Below are 17,649 nucleotides of genomic sequence, written 5' to 3'. Positions count from 1 at the left end.
CTTCCCACCCGCGCGTTGCCGTCACGTGTTCAAAACACTCCCGAACGGATTACTTGCAAACAAAGCCAAACAGCACATGTCAACGAAGAACCTGTAGCAAAACACCGCGAAAAACTATCGATTTTTCCTTCTAATCCTTGCCTCTTCCTAAGCTTTTCACCTTGGCAACCGCTGTTTTCCCATGCACGTTTGATGTCTACGTTGTCTACTTCGATTGGCACAAACAGGTTCAGTTCCGCCCGCATTCTAGTTCGGGGAGGTGAATTTTAATCGATTGACCCTCCCAATTACCTTCTACGCTGAAAAGTAAAAGTCTTTTCTTCCGGGTGTTGAAAATGAGCAAATCTCCGTCGTCGGAGACGACCAGCGAGACGCTGAGCGTCAGCGACGAGTCGATCGCTACGTCGGTGGCCAATTCGGTTTCCAAAGGTGGTGGTCCATCGAAAATCGCGGTGAAGAAGGTGTCCAAGGACGAACCTGCCCGGGAGCGACCCCCGTGGCGTCCGGCCAGCGTAGCCCAGGGGCTGGTTCCGCCGGCGCCGAAACCGGACCTGCGGGCACGCATTCTGGACATGTCCAAGTAGGTTAAATTTTGGGATGCGACGCGCGATCCGGGAGGGAAAAAACAGTCACTCAGTGATCTATAAATAGATCCGGAAGAACTATTCCCGGTTGCGCGCGCACCCTAGGTAAAAACAAACGAAATGTTCCTTCAGTTTGCGTTCTCTTCCCGGTGCAGAAGGTTGCGTCGAGTGAATGCGTTCGTCCAGACCGATCCGGTGCACACCAAGCTGATGAAGGAGGCGTCAACGGACGAGCAGCGGGATCTGATTCCGATGGTGGACGAAGGGATCTCGACCGACGGCAATCTAGTGATCCGAGAGATTGGCAACTGTAAGACAACTAAATCGTCGAGATTTGGTAGAAGAAGGCGTTGACTTTGCTTTGTTTGCAGTTATTCTGACACATTCGGTGGCGCAGATGACCGAGTCGGTGCCAACGCTGGACACGGCTACCCAAACGGCCATGCCGCGTAGCGGCGTTTCGTTCCGGAAGTTTTTGGAGAACGGAGGAGGAGACGGACCGACACCGAAGGTGGTTGTCGATGAAGCTACTCCACTGGAAGAAGAACCTTCCAAGGACTGCGCGAGCAGTTTGGATGAACTGCTGAAGATCGACGAGAAGATCAAGCAGTTCTTCAACATTCCCGAGCTGGACGTGGAGATGGCTCCGGAAGATCAAGAATCTCACAGCAGTGACAGCATCAAGGAGCACAACACTCCGGATCTGCTCGCTGGCTCATCCCAGGAGCAGCCCTCGCACAAAAGCTCCCGCTTCCTGGAACCGCCCACCTTCAGCTCCTGGCAGAATCTCGACTTCTCCGACGAAGAGTCCGACCATTACGTGGCCCGGGAACTTCCCCGTCGGACCTTCAGCGAAGGCAACCGACCGTGGGCGGAATTCAAGGATCTTGTCATCGGGAACCGACTAGCCAACATGCGCCTATCGCCGATACCCCCGCGGAAACCCCGTGCCCCGAACAAAAAGACCGTCACCTGGAGTGACACCCAGCACCGGGCCGTGTCCGACCTGCTGCACGAAGCGACCGCCCTGGTGGACATGTTCGACCAAGTTTCGATGCTGCTCGGACCGGACATCAAACTGCACGCCATTCCGCCCCCAACCCAGGACGAGTTCCAGCTTCCGCCGCCCAAGTGGGAACCCCTGCTGGTCAAGTCGTGCGACCTGCTCGAGGAGAAGCTGGCCCGCGTACGGCACCTCAACTTTGACGATCTGGACGACCTGATGCAGCCGGTTGAGCTGCGTCACAACAACAACAACAACGGCAGGACGCAACCATTCGTTGACATTGAGGTGACCTTGTGAAGGAAACAAAAACAAACAGCCTGCTGATCGTGTTTTAACATGTTTATTTTCAGTTGCAAACTTAACAGAATCTGGTGTGTCAATGTTATATTTAGTTATTTGATGTAACGTTGCAGTAAACGCGTAGTTGTGACATAAAAGCGTTGTTTTCTATTTCGGGGCGTAGCGGGTTCGGAGTAAAAGCGATGAACAAATGCAAAAAACACTAAAAGAAGTCGTTGGAAGTGCGCTGCGCTGAATCGTTCCTCCTCAAAGATCTGTACGAATTTCACGAAAAGGTTCTCATATAGACTACCTGATCTATATCCTTTGTGCGCTTGGTTTGGTGCCTCGTACAGTTGGGATTCCTTACTGGCTGCGGCGTCGTTTCCATCGGTTTCTTGCGAATGTCTAGAGTTCCTATATAGTTAGGTTAAGCCTGCCTTTCTGGTTCAGTTTCTAAGTTCTAGCTCGTATTCGGTTCCAATTCAGGGGGAGGGGAAGGTTCCCAGGCTGAAAATCTAGCATTTACAGCCACATTTCGTTAGTGTCTTTCCACAGATTAGTTTCTTTTTCTTTTTGATAGTTTTCTTATTTTTTGAGTCAACATCTCCTTGAACACATTGATTAACTCTAAAGATCCTTAGCCTAGGCATTGTGTACGAGTGTGAGTGTGTCAGTGTTTGTGTAGAGCTTTTGGTCCGTCGTAGACCCTTTGGAGAGTTTTTTTTACTGTTCGGCGGCAGCTTCGGCGGGACTTTCCTCAGTCTTGCTCTCTTCAGCGACAACTTCGACGGCGGCAGGTTCCTCAACGGCAGCTGGTGCTGCTTCCGGAGCAGCTTCGGCACTCTCCACTGGAGCAGCCTCGGCGGCGACCTCCTCAGCTGGTGCTGCAGCTTCTGCGACCGGAGCCGCCGGCGCAGATTCCTCCAGCTTGGCAGCCTGTCGCTTCAGCAGTTCCTCGTCGGACTCGGCGATCGCCTTCAGAGCGGTGATCTCACGCAGCAGCTCGGCGTTGTCCTCCTCGATGGCCTGCTTCTCCAGCTCATTCAGTCGGGCCAACTCATCCTCGCGGATCTTCTGCGCCTCGCTAATACGGGTTTCTTCCTGTTCCTTAAGCTGCTTCTCCTCAGCCTGGCGAGCTTCCTCAGCGACACGAGCCTCCTCGGCAACACGGGCCTCCTCGGCGACGCGCGCCTCCTCCTCCTTACGTTTACGCTCCTCTTCCTCCAATCTGTTAACAATAACAAAATTACTAAACCCACCCCGAACGCAGCCAACCAATCTCGACCAACCGTTTCTTCTCCTCTTCCTCCTTTCGCTTGCGCTCGGCTTCCTCCTCTTCCTTGCGTTTGCGCTCCTCCTCCTCCTGGCTGTAACGTTAGAAAATGACGTTAGAACGTACGCAACCAAAAAACGCGGTGGCAGCGTCGTATTCGAGTTTTCGTACTCGTTTGCAAGCAAAAAGCAGAGCTAACGAGAGATCTCCAGTACGCAGCCAGCGGCTGCGCACCTCGTGGAGAAAGCGATAGAATCATTATATTGCCAATAAGTAAACCGTACCGTTTCTTTTCCTCTTCAGCCTTTCGTTTGCGCTCGGCCTCTTCCAATCTGTGCGTGCGTGCGTAAATTTTGCGAATTTAATTTAGTTTTGGTTAGAATTTGCCAATTGAGAGCTTGCTCAGCGGCGAGCGGTTCCAAGTCCCAACCCTCACCCCTCATACGAACCTCTTTTTCTCCTCCGCTTCCTTGCGCTTGCGTTCCTCCTCTTCGGCCGCCTTCTGTTTGCGTTCGGCTTCCTCCTTCAGGCGTTTCTTCTCGGCGGCCTTCTTTTTCTTTTCGTCAGCCTGTCGGAACGAACAGAACAAAGCGTTCAAGGTCAAACTTTTCTATGGGGTCAACGTTCCAAAAAAGTGAGAATCAGCCAGACTCCGTAACCGTAACAATGCGCGTTTTTCGAATTGATAAATAAAGAATGCAGCCAATACTGGCTGAGTACTTTTGACAGTTGGGCTTGTCAGTCTGATTTGACAGGAACAGGTTCCTGAAGCACATAGTTTTTCGGTTCGGTCCCAACCCACCTGTCTCGCCTCCTCCGCCAGTCGGGCTTCCTCGGCCAGGCGGCGCTCCTCGGCGAGCCGTGCCTCCTCCGCCAGCCGCTCCTCCTCGATGCGCTTCTGTTCGGCCAGTTCGGCCGCGACGCGGGCCTCCTCCTCGCGCTTGGCCTGCTCCTCCTGGCGCAGCTTCTCGCGCTCGATCGACTCCTCCTCCTTCTTTTTGGCCTCGGCGATGCTCTTGACGCGCTCGCGCTCCAGGTTGATCGGCTCGTACCGCACCTTGTTCAGCTCGACGACCTTCTCGACCTTGCTCTGCTTGTCCTGCAGCTTCGGGTCGGTCGGGTCCTCGTACAGGCTGGGGTTGTTGAACTTGCGCGTCGGCCGGGCTGGATTGAGTTTGCCTGGAGGACGCAACCAAAAACCGGTGACGGACGCAGCGGCAGCGACGGGAACGAAACATTTCAAGGTTAGGAGAATGATGCAATGGATGGTTGGTTGATTCGTGTAGCGGGCGGTATTGTTCGATTCGATCTTGTTTTCGGGTGCATGTGCGAGGCGCATGACAGATTGCGGCAGGAAATGGCTGCGTTAAAATGGCGTGTTTGTGTTGTCTAGTCTGTACGCAAATGACATGACGTTGTGTGTTGTGTGTGCATGGTTGACATGTGAAAGGATTAGTAGGCGCTGAAGGGGCATGAACCAAAGGAGCATCGATTGTCCCGGTTCCGGTTGTTCTGTTCCGTTTTTTTTCTTTTTTTTTTTCATTTGTCACACATTCACACGCGCGTGTGCACGCAGCGCAAAGTACGCAGCCAATGGCTTTCCGATTTAAAGGTGTTGACTTGCGTGCGCAGTACATCTCGCAGTTCAGTTGCAGAGAGAGGGTTTTAGTTTCCAACAGTCAAAAATTGCAAAAAAAAGATACAGAAACAAACATTTTTTGAATTGGTTTTATTCGCATAGAAATGGACGAGTGTTTGCTTCAAAAATGGCGCTTGTTAGTGGGAAAGCGAGATAGACAGAGAGTTTTTACTGAGAATAAGGAAGTTTACTTACTTTTAATAGTGGTTAAACAAGTAGTTGGGCTGTGGAGTCGCATTCTTCGGTCGGTTTTGAGGGGTTAACTCAGGTGAATTCAGGAGATTTATAGATTTGGTCCAGATTGAGCATATTTGGTGGTGTTTAGGTTTAAAAGAGTTCGAAAATTGGTTGATTTGAAAATATACAAAAAGTCATGGCTTGCTTGGCTTTTTACACACCTACGCAGACACATACTTCTATATATGCACAAAAATGAAGGAGAGAATACCAAGGGATTTGCATGCTATAGGTAAAGGTGACAGAGATTCGCTACGAAAACACTAAAGTCAAAGTCTATTTATAAACAAAGGGATTTGTGTTGTGGTTACTGAAGTAAGAGAAATGTAAAATCAATAGAGCGTCTACGGTTTATTTGGTTTATTGTTGATCATTTTCTTCTCGGACGTTGCGTATTTACAGTTCAGTAATTTTTAGTTGATACGTCATCAGTTGTTTGAAATTTCACTTTTGTAAATATAATATTTCGATTCATTGCACTCGAGCGCTAAAAATAGGGTTATGTTTCATTTCCTTTTGTAAATAAACTCTGCGGTAAATATTTCTTCTCTAGAAGCGCTTCGAGCTTCAAATTTTAATGCCGAACCGCTTCTCAGTTGTGTATCTAAACATAAACTTAACTTAAAACAACTAAAATCGCTCCTGCACATGTGTGTGTGTGTCAAACCAACAGAATCAACAAAACAAGTTTTCTAGAGTACCGGCGACATTTGTTGCTGCTTTGATATGTTTTTTTTACTGTTTTGTAGAAAATGCACTTTTGGATTAGAATATTGTAAAAAGAGCAAGCTGAGCTTTAATTAGAAATCAAAAAGGGTTGCTGCGTTTGTAAAGTGAGCGCGGCACGCAGCCAATTTTTGACAGCTACGCTAAGGAAAACATAACCAAAAAGTGTTTTTTGAAGGATTAGAGCGTGTGCGTGGTTGCAAAATAAAAAAAATTGTTTTGAATCGAAAACTTATATTCCAATTGTTTAAAAAAAACTGATGAAAAAAATATTGTAAAGAACGAGGCTTGCAGTTGGTTTTTGTAAGGAAAAGAGGGAGCTTTCACTTCGTTTTGTTTAAGCGTCCAAGTTAATGTCGCTGCTATAGATGCCCTTTTTGTCCCCGAGGTTCGCTTTGCGAACGTTAGTTTCAGTTTTGACTGGAATTAGAACAACACGAGAAAGATATTAGCGGGAAAGAGAGAGAGAGAGAGAAAGATAGAGTTTTGTTGGAGAGAGAGGACAAACAGAAAATGTAAGAAAAACAGAAAAATACATCTACGGACATCTCTAAATTGTTTAGAGTTGCTTCCAAAAGTGTCTGGTTTTGTGGTGTGAAATATCGCTGGTGAGAGAGTGAGTGTGTAATGCAGTGAAAATTCTATTTTCGACCAGAGTTTGAGACGCAAATCGGGAGACGAAACGAGGCGAACAGGTGCTTCCACCTACGCAGAGAGACTTTTCGAGGTTAGACACGTCATCGACACGAATAGACAGTTACGAAGACAAAGAGGCAGAACAATTTTGAGCTCTCGATGAATGAAGCGATTCCATGGAGGAGTCCAACTGTCACATTTGGGCTGCGTACTGAATGAGGACACGGACACAAATTGACGAGAATCCTTACTTTGGAAGTGGAAGTAGAAGATGGGTAGCTTGCCAGCTTAGGGTTTGTAGCTCTTGTAGTTCATCCAGACAAATTTTCCGCCAAACATTGTTCGCTGGTTGGGATTGCACATGTTGTGGTAGGTTCGGGTGTGTGGGAGGTATAGCTGCTGCCGGAACAGGTTATTTTTTATTTTTACTGCCGAGTTTTGAAGAAGAAGATAAGTTCGATTAGGATTCTTGCAGTTTTGAGAGTGTTGATTTTAATGGAAGTATGAAGGAGGAATTGTTTTTTTGAACGCAGCCAACAGTGACAGCTTGGCTGCGGAACCAATCACAAAGGGGTACGGTACGATCTTTTCCCTGATTTCGGTCGGTTTGTGCGAGTTGTGTGTTTGAGGTGTCGTGTATTTACTTGAGCTTGCTCTTGTTCCAGCTCTCGTACAGCATCAGCGAGCGCTTTGCGTTTCTTATAAGTGTAGAGAGGAGTAGTTTTCTTCGGTAGCTTGCTAAAACTGTAAACAAAAGTACGCAGTCAAATGTTGTTGGGTTTTGGTGGTGTAGGTGTAGGCGCGTGTCAACAGTGGCTGCCAACGTGTTATTATTACTTGTAGTCTTCTAACGCTTCTTTAGCATCCCTGATCATGGCTCGCTGTCTTCTCCTTTGTCGTTTCCGCTCAATGGCTGCGTACACTGAAGAGGGGGCATACGGAACGGTGGTCGAAAAGACGGGGTTTTAGCGAAAGTGGTCGAATGTTCGAATTTGTTTGTTGCGTGTGCTTTTGAAGGGGAACGATTTTCAATTGGGCACTTCTAGCAGTGGTCACTTTTTGTTTTGACAGTTGTCAGGCGAAAAGATGGGGGGACAAAAACACAGAGGGTAAGGGGCAAGATGGCGGCGCGGTGTTAGTTACACACATTGCACCTTCTGGCGTGACGTTTACCGTTTAGTGTTTTCTGTGTTTACTGACACTTTTCTCTCTTTCCTAAGCGCTACGAGCTATTGTTTATGGTCTGGGTTGGGCGGATGGGTTTGCCAGGGCTCCCTATTAAACACCGTGCGCGAATTCCCTAAATTCGTCCGGCACCTTGTACGAGTGCTTAAGGTAGTACTTTTCAAGATATTTCTTGATTTTTGTTTCGACTATGAGCCGGTCCGGAAAGAGTGAGATGGAGAGAGAAAAAGATCGTGAGATAAATATATCGTTACACAGTGGTCGAATTTGGTTTCGTTTCGTTAATTTCGCGTTTTTTGTTGGTTTCTTCCGTTTTGCGTTGAGTGGTCAGAAAATGATCAATGCTCTACACAACGCTTTGACAGGATGGTCTACATCTAAACGAAGAGGGGTCAGACACACTCACAACTGTTGGTTTTTTTTACAAAAGTGTTTCTGTGTGGTGACGTTCGATTTGTGGCTGCGTAATGTTTGTATTGTTTATTTTTGGTCTACACGCGGTAAGTGAAAAACGATGAAACGGGATAGGCGAAGAATTTTACTAGGACTGTTGATTGTGGTCTATAATAGTAATAGCGATCTGGATGAAGGTGGAGAAAATAGAGAACAAAATCAAGGGGTGAGAAACACAATCTGACATTTGTACATGTGAACCTAAGCCGTTCGGTTTTGCTCTTGATAAGAAATATTTTCGGCTGCGTCCGGTCGATTAAGATTCGAAAGGTCGTCAAGCAAAACCCAACGCAGCGCCAGGTTGCCTACCAAACAAATCTAAGGAGGCCACAAGGGGAGAAAGGTTGTCAAGCTTCTAGCGTACTAAAAAGGGGGGTAAATCACAGATGGCGGTGCTGTTGAACAAGGGGCGGCGGATGCATTTAACACTCGGGAGCGGAATGATGCGGTTATAGCTGCGCGAGCGCGTCAAATCTGACAGCGGGCAGCGCGAAGCGGCTGCGTGCTTATGTTTACATCGGGTGCGATACCACTAGAAGTCAGTTGAAAATCATCCGTTTTGTTTGTTTTGTTTTGCGTTCAATGGTAGTGTGCTGGTGCGGTTATGTGGCCAATCAAAGGAGGCTTGGATGTGAGAGGTATGCGCGATGTATGTTTGTGTATGTGGTGTGTGAGTATGTTTGCAAATGGTTGTAGTTGACATTTTGGACTATTGTTTTACGCGCATCCAGAGAACACGCCCTTCACTCCTCTGACGGTGGCTGTTCTGGCGTTTGTTTTGGTTCTGTCTGTTGATGTTGTTCTGGTTGTTGTTGTTGTTGGATTTCATTGTTGACTTTCTGTTTTTCCAGCAGTTTTTCGCGTTTTCGCTGCAACCGTTTTTGCTTACCTTCGTCGACGTCAGACTTGGCCTGGCTGCGGTTCGCGCTATAGTGCGACATGACATTGACCTCGCGACCCACCCGGGCCGTATCATAGTTATAGATTCGGGGCTTGGTCTTCGGGTACGCCTTCGATCCAATAATGCGCGTACTGGCCAAGTGATTTTTGCCTTTAGGTTGTCAAAGCGAAAAGAGATCCGGAGACAATTTGGGTTTTAGAAAAAATTGTGCACATTTCACATTTACAATTTTGTTGTTTTTGTTTGAATCGGTTTACGTTGTTCGTGTTAATCACAGTTGAAAAAGGGTGAAAATACATTTGCTTGGATAGAACGCAGCAAGAAACTGCAACTGCATTAGCCTACATACGATTTAGCTCACATTTTTTCGCCTAGCGGTTCGAGATTAACCACAACTGAGTACACCAATCGGTGAGAAATACCTTTCGAACACGGAAATGCTTCCAACAATCGGACAAAACTTGACAGTTTGGTTGCGTACCCTGACGCAACCAGGGAACTCCTTCAGGGTGGAGGAAACAAACGTAAACAAACACACACGCACGCATCCAAAGTACGATCTGCGATCCACCATCAGCCGGGAACACAAAGATGGAGACAAAATGGCGGAACAACTTAGACAAAATGTCAATACTAACCCTTGTCATCGACGTAGTACGTGTAGCGCCAGAGAATGTCGTCTAGCAGAACGTATTCTGTTTTTTGTTGGTTTTAAAATTGCAGTGAAGTAAGGGGGAAAGCCAAAGCCGATGAAGAAGAAATTGAGGTTATATTGATGGGTAGCATCATTACGTAGCGCGCGGTTGTGCATAAATGAGAGAGAAGATAAAGACAAAACTGTCAAACGAAAGTTCTAGTTTGTACATTAGAGATGGCGCAGTAGGCGATGACATTTTTTTATGGCGTGGTTGCGTGCTTTTCGAAGCAACTTTTCTATAGACTACTGGAAAAATAATCAAAAAAAACTTTAAAATCTTAACAGCGAAACAATAGCGAGATAGTGGGTAGGGTGGTGCAGGTATATCTATTTGGTGGGTGTAGTGGGCGCGCGTAATGGCTGCGTTCGGTTGGACACTTACCGACGTAACGCGAGGCCGGCGAGTGGTAACGGGCCATGGCTTCGATGTCACGGGCGACGCTGCGCAGCGGGTCGGTGATGGTGCTCTTCACGTAGGTGTCGCTGTTGTACTTGTTGTGCGAGCTGAACGGATCGTACACCCACTTCTTGGGGCTTGGTTTTCAGGGGGGGGGGGGGTGTGGAGAAGAAAAGTTAGGTTAGAGCCACTTTAAGGCGAGTGAGGATTGAGGCTGCGTACTTGGGTTCGGCGAGTGGCACAGATGCCGGCACCTGCGGGGCCATCACACGTGGCACGGGGTCGTTGAGCTGACGCAGCAGCATGGCGCTCGAGTTGCGGATCTCACGCTTCTCGTCTTCAAATTCCTAGATAATCGAGCGGGGATTAGTTCTGGAAGGTGGCTGCGCGCTGATTGAAGTCACCAACTGTCAATCGTTGACAGTTACTGACGGTGTTATTTACAGTAAACGTAAACATGTGTTCGTAATTTTGAGCTTGGTCAGTGCTGCGGCTATTTGTACATATTAGGTGCGGGCAGTGCGTGCTGGCAGCGTGCCAATACTACTAAATTTAGAACAATTCCGCGATTTGGATAGACGTCGGGCACGCTGCCGGCACGGCACAATGACATAAACAGAAAGGTGTGATGTTTTTCGCTGAGTGACCTTTTCAATCAACAGAGATCAAAACAGAAAATTTTGTGTGGTCCGGGTGTCGGGGCGCGTGTCTGTGGGGCAAACGTGACGGGCGATATGGCTAATGAGCGTGAGTGGCCATGGCGAAAGTGGGTCAAGGTCATTCCACGGCAATGTGTGCTACCTGTTAGGTGTTAGTATGGCTGCGTGCTTGATTCGTTTGCTCCCACAGGACGCGCGTTGCGTTTTGACGTCTGGATTTTGGTTTTTGTGATTTTGGTTGCGTACTCGATGGAGATGTGGTTGCGGTTGGGATGAAAAGATAAAAAAGAAAGAGAGGCAGTAGGCTTCGACAGCAGAGGGTTCCTGGGGTCATCCGGATTATAGGCGCGGCTCTCTCTTAAGTTCTACACCATCTTTGGACATCGATTCTTACCAGGTAGGAGGGCGAGTTGTAATACTGCTCGAGGGCACTACTTACGGGACTGGCGCGGTATTTGCGCTCGATACGGTCGAACTCTTTGTTGACGATCGAGGGGCGCAGGTAGGAGGACCGCACGGTGACGATCCGGGCCGGCGAGGTAATGACGCGCACTGGTGACCGGACGGCGCGGACCACGGTTCGGACCGGCGAGCTGATGACCCGCACGGGCGAACCGTAGACGCGCACCGGCGAGCCCAGGATGCGTACCGAGGACGAACCCAGGACACGAACCGGCGAGTAGAGCACTCGAGCCGGTGAACTGGCGAATCGTGTCACCGGAACGATCCGCTTATGGGCAACGTATGGCATTGGGGTGCGATAGGTGGTGGTGGTGGTGGTGAAGGTGTCGAGCTATTGTTGTTGGTGATGATGGTGGAGAGAGTGTTTGAACGTGTCGACAGTGTTCCGGACAAAACGACGCAACAGAAAGTTTAGAAACAAAGAACGGTTAGCTACACGGCACAAGTACGGAGAGACATTTCAGAGTGGTGGAGTAAGGGGTTTGGACAACTTCCTGGAAGGGATCCCGGACGCCGGACGCATACTTACACGTGGGACTCCGGAATATCGCAGCGGCGTCTGTGTGGAAGAAAGTAATCGAAGAAACGGTCCAATTAAGAATCCACGTGGACGAAACGAGCAACATGGCGCACACAAAACGGAAATGAACACGGACAGAGAATCAAAACAGACAGTGTGGTTGTGTTGGTGGATGATCATTAGTACAGTGGAATGTCAGAATGTCAACTGTTGATGTGCGTGTGAGAACAATAGACACAGAGGAGAGTGAGAGAAAGGTGTTAGCGCTCGCTAGTTGTGAAAGCATGAGAATTTTTGACACAGCTACCGAAATTTGACACGTTCGAAACTTCAAACGACATTGCATTCCACTGCACTGGTGATGCACCTGGTTTCTGGCTGCGTTCTTCAAACGACACTTAAAAACAAGTCGGTTTTCTGCCCAACTGGAAGCATTTATTTGGTTTCATAATATCTCTTCAACATGTTTGTTTTTGATTACACAAAAAGCTTTCTTGTTTGTTTGTTGTTATTTTTATGTAAATTTGTTTCGCTTCGCCGCGCAAGCGGCTGCGTCGTTCCAATTTCTCATTGGGATTTTTTTTTTAAAGTAAATGTGTGTACGTGTGTTGATAATTTCCTCTAACAATAGTTGTTAGTAACAAAACAAGGTATAAATAGTTGTTTGAATATGCGTGCCGTGCACGTGGTTTCAATAAATAGAGTAGTGTTAGGACTTGTCAGCCATGGTGGCTGCGTGCGTGCTATTGGGTTGCATTAGTTGACAGTTGTTGCTGTGTTGCGCTTAGACACGGTACGAGTAGTGTCTGTAGGAGGTTCCGTGCGGCAGCCTGCCGGAAGTGGTGGAGCTGTAGCTGTAGCCACCCGGGCCGGAACCGGTCGTGGTGGTGCGCTCGGTATTGTACGAGTATCCACCAGGTCCGCCGCGGCTGTCGCGCTCCGAAGTCGACGAGTAGCTCGACGTAGAGGTCGTCGGCCGGTAAGAGTACGGATCGGCGGACGAGCTGCTGGTCTCCGAGCGAACCGTCTTCGAGTACGAGTAGGACGAATCGTCACGACGGGGCGTTGTGGTGGTGGACAGTGTGGAATAGCGAGGGGTCTGTGAATGGGAACAGTGTCGGAACAACAACAACAACATACAGAGAGGGGGAAGGTGGGCGTAATGAGCAGACTTCGGGGTGAGGTATTTCGCGTAACTATTGCTTGCCAACAAACAAGAAATTGAAACAGGTTTGTACTGGGACGAAATTTACACAAAAATAATACTGCTTTCGAACTGTCAAACGGCTGGCTGCGTGCAGCAACGCACACACCCAGCTCTCTTCAAAGGATCACAATAGAATGCACAGATGGCTGTTCTATCTGGGTTAGTCAACTCTACACGCGCCATCGGTTAGTAGCTGTCTTTCGGGATTAGTGTGTTTGTGTTTTCGAAACATCGCAGGAGGGGGTCGGAGGTTCGTTGGTTCGCAAGGGTTGGAAGTGAGTTCACAAGGTTTCCTAGGGCCTGTAGTAGCTTCTGGCGTAGCCAGGCTCGAAAAAGATTACGTGACGACGTTCCGGTTTGACCGGAGCCTCACGATGCAGTCGGCGCAGCACCGTGTCCATGTTGTCCAGGTCGGAGGTATGGCCAGTAGCCCGGGCATGCTCCTGACGGATCGATTCGTTCAGGATCCGGCACCGGTTGCGGTCCCGCGGCGAAAGATAGTCGTCGATGGGCCGGGCCAGGATTCGCGGATCCGGTTCGATGCCCTCGCGGTTGATGGCCTCCAGAATGGAGACGTGAGCTTGCTTGCGCGGTTGGCTCTTGCCCCATGCCGTCACCGGATCCGGAACGAGGCTGGGTCGCGGCACGAATGGAACCTTCTCCCAGTCGACGCCCCGTCTCTGGAAGAGATAGGAGGAGGAGGCAGAGTTGTTTGTGGTGTTGTTGTGGTGGTGATTCTGCAAAAGTGGCTGCGTACCTTACTGGCGAAAAACGTCAAAGAAGCGTGGTCGCGGCTCTCTATTCTACAGGGTGTGCGTTTAAGTCACTGTGGCGCGGGAAGCTGTTAGAAAGGGCTGCGTACTGAGGCTTTTCTACACAAGCAATGTTAGCCTACTGTGTGACGCGGCCTTCCAAAAATCAAAATGGCTGCTTTTTAGCAAACGGATTAACGAAGAAGACCGAAATAGAACAAAATTTTACACTTAAACCCAAAAGAAGAATTTTCTATAAACAAGCTCTTCTGGAACAAATTTACACAACAAATATGCCGCCCCCTAATGGCGCGGTGATGAATGAACCGCAATTTTTGCGTTCGAAAAAACTGAAAGTTTTCGCTAAATTTAAACATTTCCCAAGACGAAGAACGTGGTCTCGCGCGCGCACTCATTTTCCATCTTTCCCCACCCCGTGGGATGTCAAATTTTATGGCGCACCATCCCACACCGGCAAACGACGTCTTTTGGGTTGCGTTTTCTTCTTCGGTAGTTGGTTTGCAATGCGCGCACCCACGCTCGAAACCCAAAGTTGACTGGTAATTATTTAATGGCCATTCCGGCGAGAGGAAAATTGCACAAAATGTTGGACATTTTCACACTGTTAGAAAGAAAACGTGGGAGGAAAAATTTGAATAATTTTTTTTGACTAAATCACTCCAAAACAACATAAGAAAACTCCATAAACTGTCAAAGGTGATAGGATCCGTCACCTTGAAACCTTGATTATCTCAGAACCCAAAATGGCGGCGCACGTGAGTGAATCTCATGGCCAACTTTGTTTCGTGACCAACGAGCAAAAAATCGTGCCAAGTGGGAAATTCTTTCCAACCCCAACTCTCTCTCTCAATCTCGTCAAGCTTCTGATTGATCGTCTTTGTTTTTGTGTGTTAATTTTAGCCGCTAAACATCGACTGACAGTTGGTGTTTTGTCGTGAGGCGCTTGGCACCGACCGACAGCCATCTTCGATTTCCGGCATCAGGCGGCAACAAAATATGTCTTGAAAAATGTAATTTGCATTCTACAAAAAAAAAAAGGATGACAACAGCAGAATTGTAGGTTTCATTTTACGATCGCGTGAAACATTTTTGTTTCCTAAAAAAATGAGGTTCGTTGCTCGTTTTATGGCCGATCCTTTCGGCTTTTCTTTTTCGCTCTACTTGAGTGTAATGTGATGCGACTACTTTGATCATGTATGTTTGTGTGATGTTCTCGTGCAAGCTTTTTTTTTTGCTCTACTAAATATCGTTTAAGTTTCAAACGTGTCTCAATTTCCGTTGTTTCGACTCAAAAATAAAGTTTAATGTCGATTTGGCAGCTGAAAACAAAAACTTTGAAGGTTTGTTGGTTAAACAGTTACGCGAATGAGTGAAAAGGGGGCGCTGAATAGTAGGCTGCTTTTTATGTGAAACAATTTTATACAAGTGTGTAAGTGTGCGCTTTGACTGTATCCAATGTTATTGATTCTGTAGTAATGATGTTTGCATGCAACATTTTTGTTCATCAGATGCAACTTATTGCACTTTTGAATCATTTTAGAGTTTACAGTGACACTGAAATAATATTGTTTCACATTTTTGGATGTGGTTTTTTATCTCATTAGAGTTTCTTATTAGCAATATTGGCAGATGGAGAAGAGGGTAACATTTTGAAACGGAACAGCGTAACAAGTGGTAGGAAAGTATGACAGCTGAGTGAAGTTTTTGAACTTTTTTGTCTCTTGCTATCATTGCACCATGGTCTACGGTCATAGAGAAGTTGTTGAAAGGTTTTCCGAGTGTTTTTGTTTCCTATTTATTCACAAGTTATACTAATAATTGTCTATACTAATAATTCTTCTTATCAGATATTTTCTAAAGAACACTTTCTAGAATCCCACTTTTTACTTTAGTTCTTATGATGTTTTCAGGTAGATTTTGTTAACTATTCTCAAAAGTAATTAGAAAAACTGATTAGATAACGTGGCACACGATTTTTGAGCAAATGTCATCAAATTAAAAATCCAACGTTCAAATTTGAGCTCATACATAGAAATTTGATCAAGTTGCACTTTTTTTTCTTTCTAAAAAACGTGTTCTAATTTTCGCCAAATAGTCTTCGTCCTTGTTCCCAAAAAAATAAATCTCACATTTTCAATTTGGCGTAAAAACTGTCGTAATTTCACAGCTGTTAACACTCGCCAAAAAAATCCCGTTCATGATCATTGTACGTGATTGTACTTTGCATACACAAAAGTTTTTACGAAAGGGTGGCGCCTTTTCCTTTTTTTTCTCTCTAAATTCCGCCACTCACCAAAATCATTAGTGTCATTCACGCTGCGTGGGTCATACATAATCACTTCACTTTTTTCGTGCGTTCCCACATTGTGAGATTTTTTTTTCTTCGCTTTTTTCAAACTCTTCTCGAACTTTTCACCACCATCTCGCACAGAGGAAAATGGGTTATTTTTGGATCGAAACAGGCGGTAACGGCGCTTAATTTTCCCGTCCACTTGGCGTGGCATTAATCTTTTTTTTTTTTTTTTTTGACCCGGAAAAGTCAAGGATGGAGTTCGGCGCACACTTTGATTGGAAACTTTTTTTTTCAGAAAACTCTTTCAACAACTTATCTTCTTATTTGTAGACACTACCACCAGAGGGCCAACAAGTTTGGCGTTAGGAAAGGGGAATCTGAATAGGGCCAATCAGGTCATATCAGAAAGATAGTGGGAAGTCTGGATGATGCTCACCGTCACGGTGTAGGACGAAATCGTTGGGCGGGTGTAGTGGGACCCGGTCCGGCGGGTGGTGTAGAAGTCGCTTTCGTAGACCATTTTGGCTTGGAGATGTTCTCGAGGGAGATGTGGACTCGTCGACGGTTGATCGCAAACTGCCACTGGGAGCTCGAGGTTGGTCGCGGTTTTAAGGTCGGTTTCACTCACACACACGCACGCACGGTTTCACACAGACTGAGTAGACGAATTCCGGAGGAGAGATTACGGTCCTGGTCTGGTTCGGACGCCGTTCGAAGTTGTTCTGAGCTGGTGGCCACCGCGCGGTCAACGATATACCCTTCTCGGCTCGAGAATGAACGGGACACCCGAACGGACCCGGTTCGGCTCGTGCTCGGCTTGGATGCTGGCCAATGCGCGCACCAGGAGCAAAATGAACTGTTCCCGTCCCCCGTCAAACCACCGCATCGCGCAAAGTGGCCGATCCTCAGCCAATTTCTAAAAATACGCCGTCACCCGAGAGCGCGTTCTCTGCCGTTGGAGAAAATCGATCCCCAAAGCACGCAGCCAATCGCAGTAGTCGCTCCAAACGAACCGCCATAAATCAGGCTCCGTTTGACAGCTAGCGAGCGAGCCGCCATTATGGCAGCCACCTTGGCACACTTGTCGGCGGGGTCCCTTGGTCGACCTTGAGGACGGAATCGGCGCGCGCGAAATGATCTTTGTTTTATTCACGAGCGTCGGCGCAAATCCACGAAAAACGTGACGCCCACCCGTTTGACAGCAGGTGGCTCGTGACGTCCACGCCATCTTAGATGGTAATTTTCCAGCCTCCAAACTTGGGTTGCGATTAATCGCGCGATTTTCTACTGAATCGATGCATCGCACTGCCTACTTTGTTGTGTTTATTTTGACGGTGGATTCGATGCAAGTCTGTTTACTTTATTTTTCGGTGCGATTTGCGGTGTTTTTGCACTGGTATTTTTAATATTTGCACACGACCACGAGAGAAGTGAATGAATTTAGCATTTTACTGACGTAGCTTGGGGTGACCTACTAGGTGCGATATTTAAAGGGGAAGAATAAAACGTCAACGCACTGTTTATATCAGTTTCAATGCTGCGTAGGCTGCGTACTGGAAATCCGGAACAATAAACTTTGGCTGCCATTTTTATGGCGGTCAATGTTTGCTTCAACAGTCGCCATAACATCAACAAACAGTCGGGAAAACTTGACCAAATACGCCATTATGTCATCGTTTGTTTATCGCCCTTGCAATGATGGCGAGCTAAAATTAAACC

At 47.4% G+C, this 17,649-nt stretch overlaps 3 protein-coding genes across 8 annotated transcripts in view; 2 read left to right on the top strand and 1 right to left on the bottom strand.

Moving 5' to 3' along the window:
* The window catches only part of LOC6040925, a 44,517-nt gene that overhangs the window by 10,748 nt on the left and 16,120 nt on the right, over positions 1-17,649 (top strand). The window lies entirely within an intron of this gene.
* On the top strand, positions 235-2,023 carry LOC6040929. Its single transcript, XM_001850205.2, has 3 exons — positions 235-580; positions 740-894; positions 956-2,023. Exons 1-3 carry the CDS (start codon positions 336-338, stop codon positions 1,885-1,887), a joined length of 1,332 nt encoding a protein of 443 aa, XP_001850257.2. The 5' UTR covers positions 235-335; the 3' UTR covers positions 1,888-2,023.
* LOC6040928 (uncharacterized protein CG45076) lies at positions 2,196-16,746 on the bottom strand. 6 transcript variants are annotated; one of them, XM_038267107.1, is made up of 12 exons: positions 16,367-16,746; positions 11,667-11,696; positions 11,115-11,468; positions 10,239-10,363; positions 10,002-10,153; positions 9,561-9,617; positions 8,911-9,072; positions 3,948-4,324; positions 3,595-3,713; positions 3,430-3,477; positions 3,162-3,239; positions 2,196-3,100 (listed from the first exon to the last, which is right to left on the bottom strand). In XM_038267107.1, exons 1-12 carry the CDS (start codon positions 16,448-16,450, stop codon positions 2,596-2,598), a joined length of 2,091 nt encoding a protein of 696 aa, XP_038123035.1. In that variant the 5' UTR covers positions 16,451-16,746; the 3' UTR covers positions 2,196-2,595. The 6 variants fall into 6 exon arrangements, with proteins under 6 accessions (XP_038123035.1, XP_038123034.1, XP_038123039.1 ...); XM_038267106.1 differs by having other exon boundaries at positions 11,070-11,468; positions 16,367-16,743; XM_038267111.1 differs by lacking the exon at positions 11,115-11,468 and having other exon boundaries at positions 16,367-16,744.

Source organism: Culex quinquefasciatus, chromosome 1, assembly GCF_015732765.1.
Source record: "Culex quinquefasciatus strain JHB chromosome 1, VPISU_Cqui_1.0_pri_paternal, whole genome shotgun sequence".
In the NCBI taxonomy this organism is placed as follows: domain Eukaryota; kingdom Metazoa; phylum Arthropoda; class Insecta; order Diptera; family Culicidae; genus Culex; species Culex quinquefasciatus.
The sequence above is the reverse complement of the archived record's forward strand: the minus strand, read 5'-3'. Positions and strand labels throughout refer to the sequence as shown.

Excerpts from the sequence above, each read along its gene's own strand:
- LOC6040929 (XM_001850205.2), top strand. The coding sequence starts at position 336 with ATGAGCAAATCTCCGTCGTCGGAGACGACCAGCGAGACGCTGAGCGTC. Across the intron at positions 581-739 it reads CGCATTCTGGACATGTCCAA|AAGGTTGCGTCGAGTGAATG; the intron begins GTAGGTTAAATT and ends TTCCCGGTGCAG. Across the intron at positions 895-955 it reads GATCCGAGAGATTGGCAACT|TTATTCTGACACATTCGGTG; the intron begins GTAAGACAACTA and ends CTTTGTTTGCAG.
- LOC6040928 (XM_038267106.1), bottom strand. The coding sequence starts at position 16,450 with ATGGTCTACGAAAGCGACTTCTACACCACCCGCCGGACCGGGTCCCAC. Across the intron at positions 3,714-3,947 it reads TGGCGGAGGAGGCGAGACAG|GCTGACGAAAAGAAAAAGAA; the intron begins GTGGGTTGGGAC and ends TCGTTCCGACAG. Across the intron at positions 3,478-3,594 it reads GAAGCGGAGGAGAAAAAGAG|ATTGGAAGAGGCCGAGCGCA; the intron begins GTTCGTATGAGG and ends ACGCACGCACAG.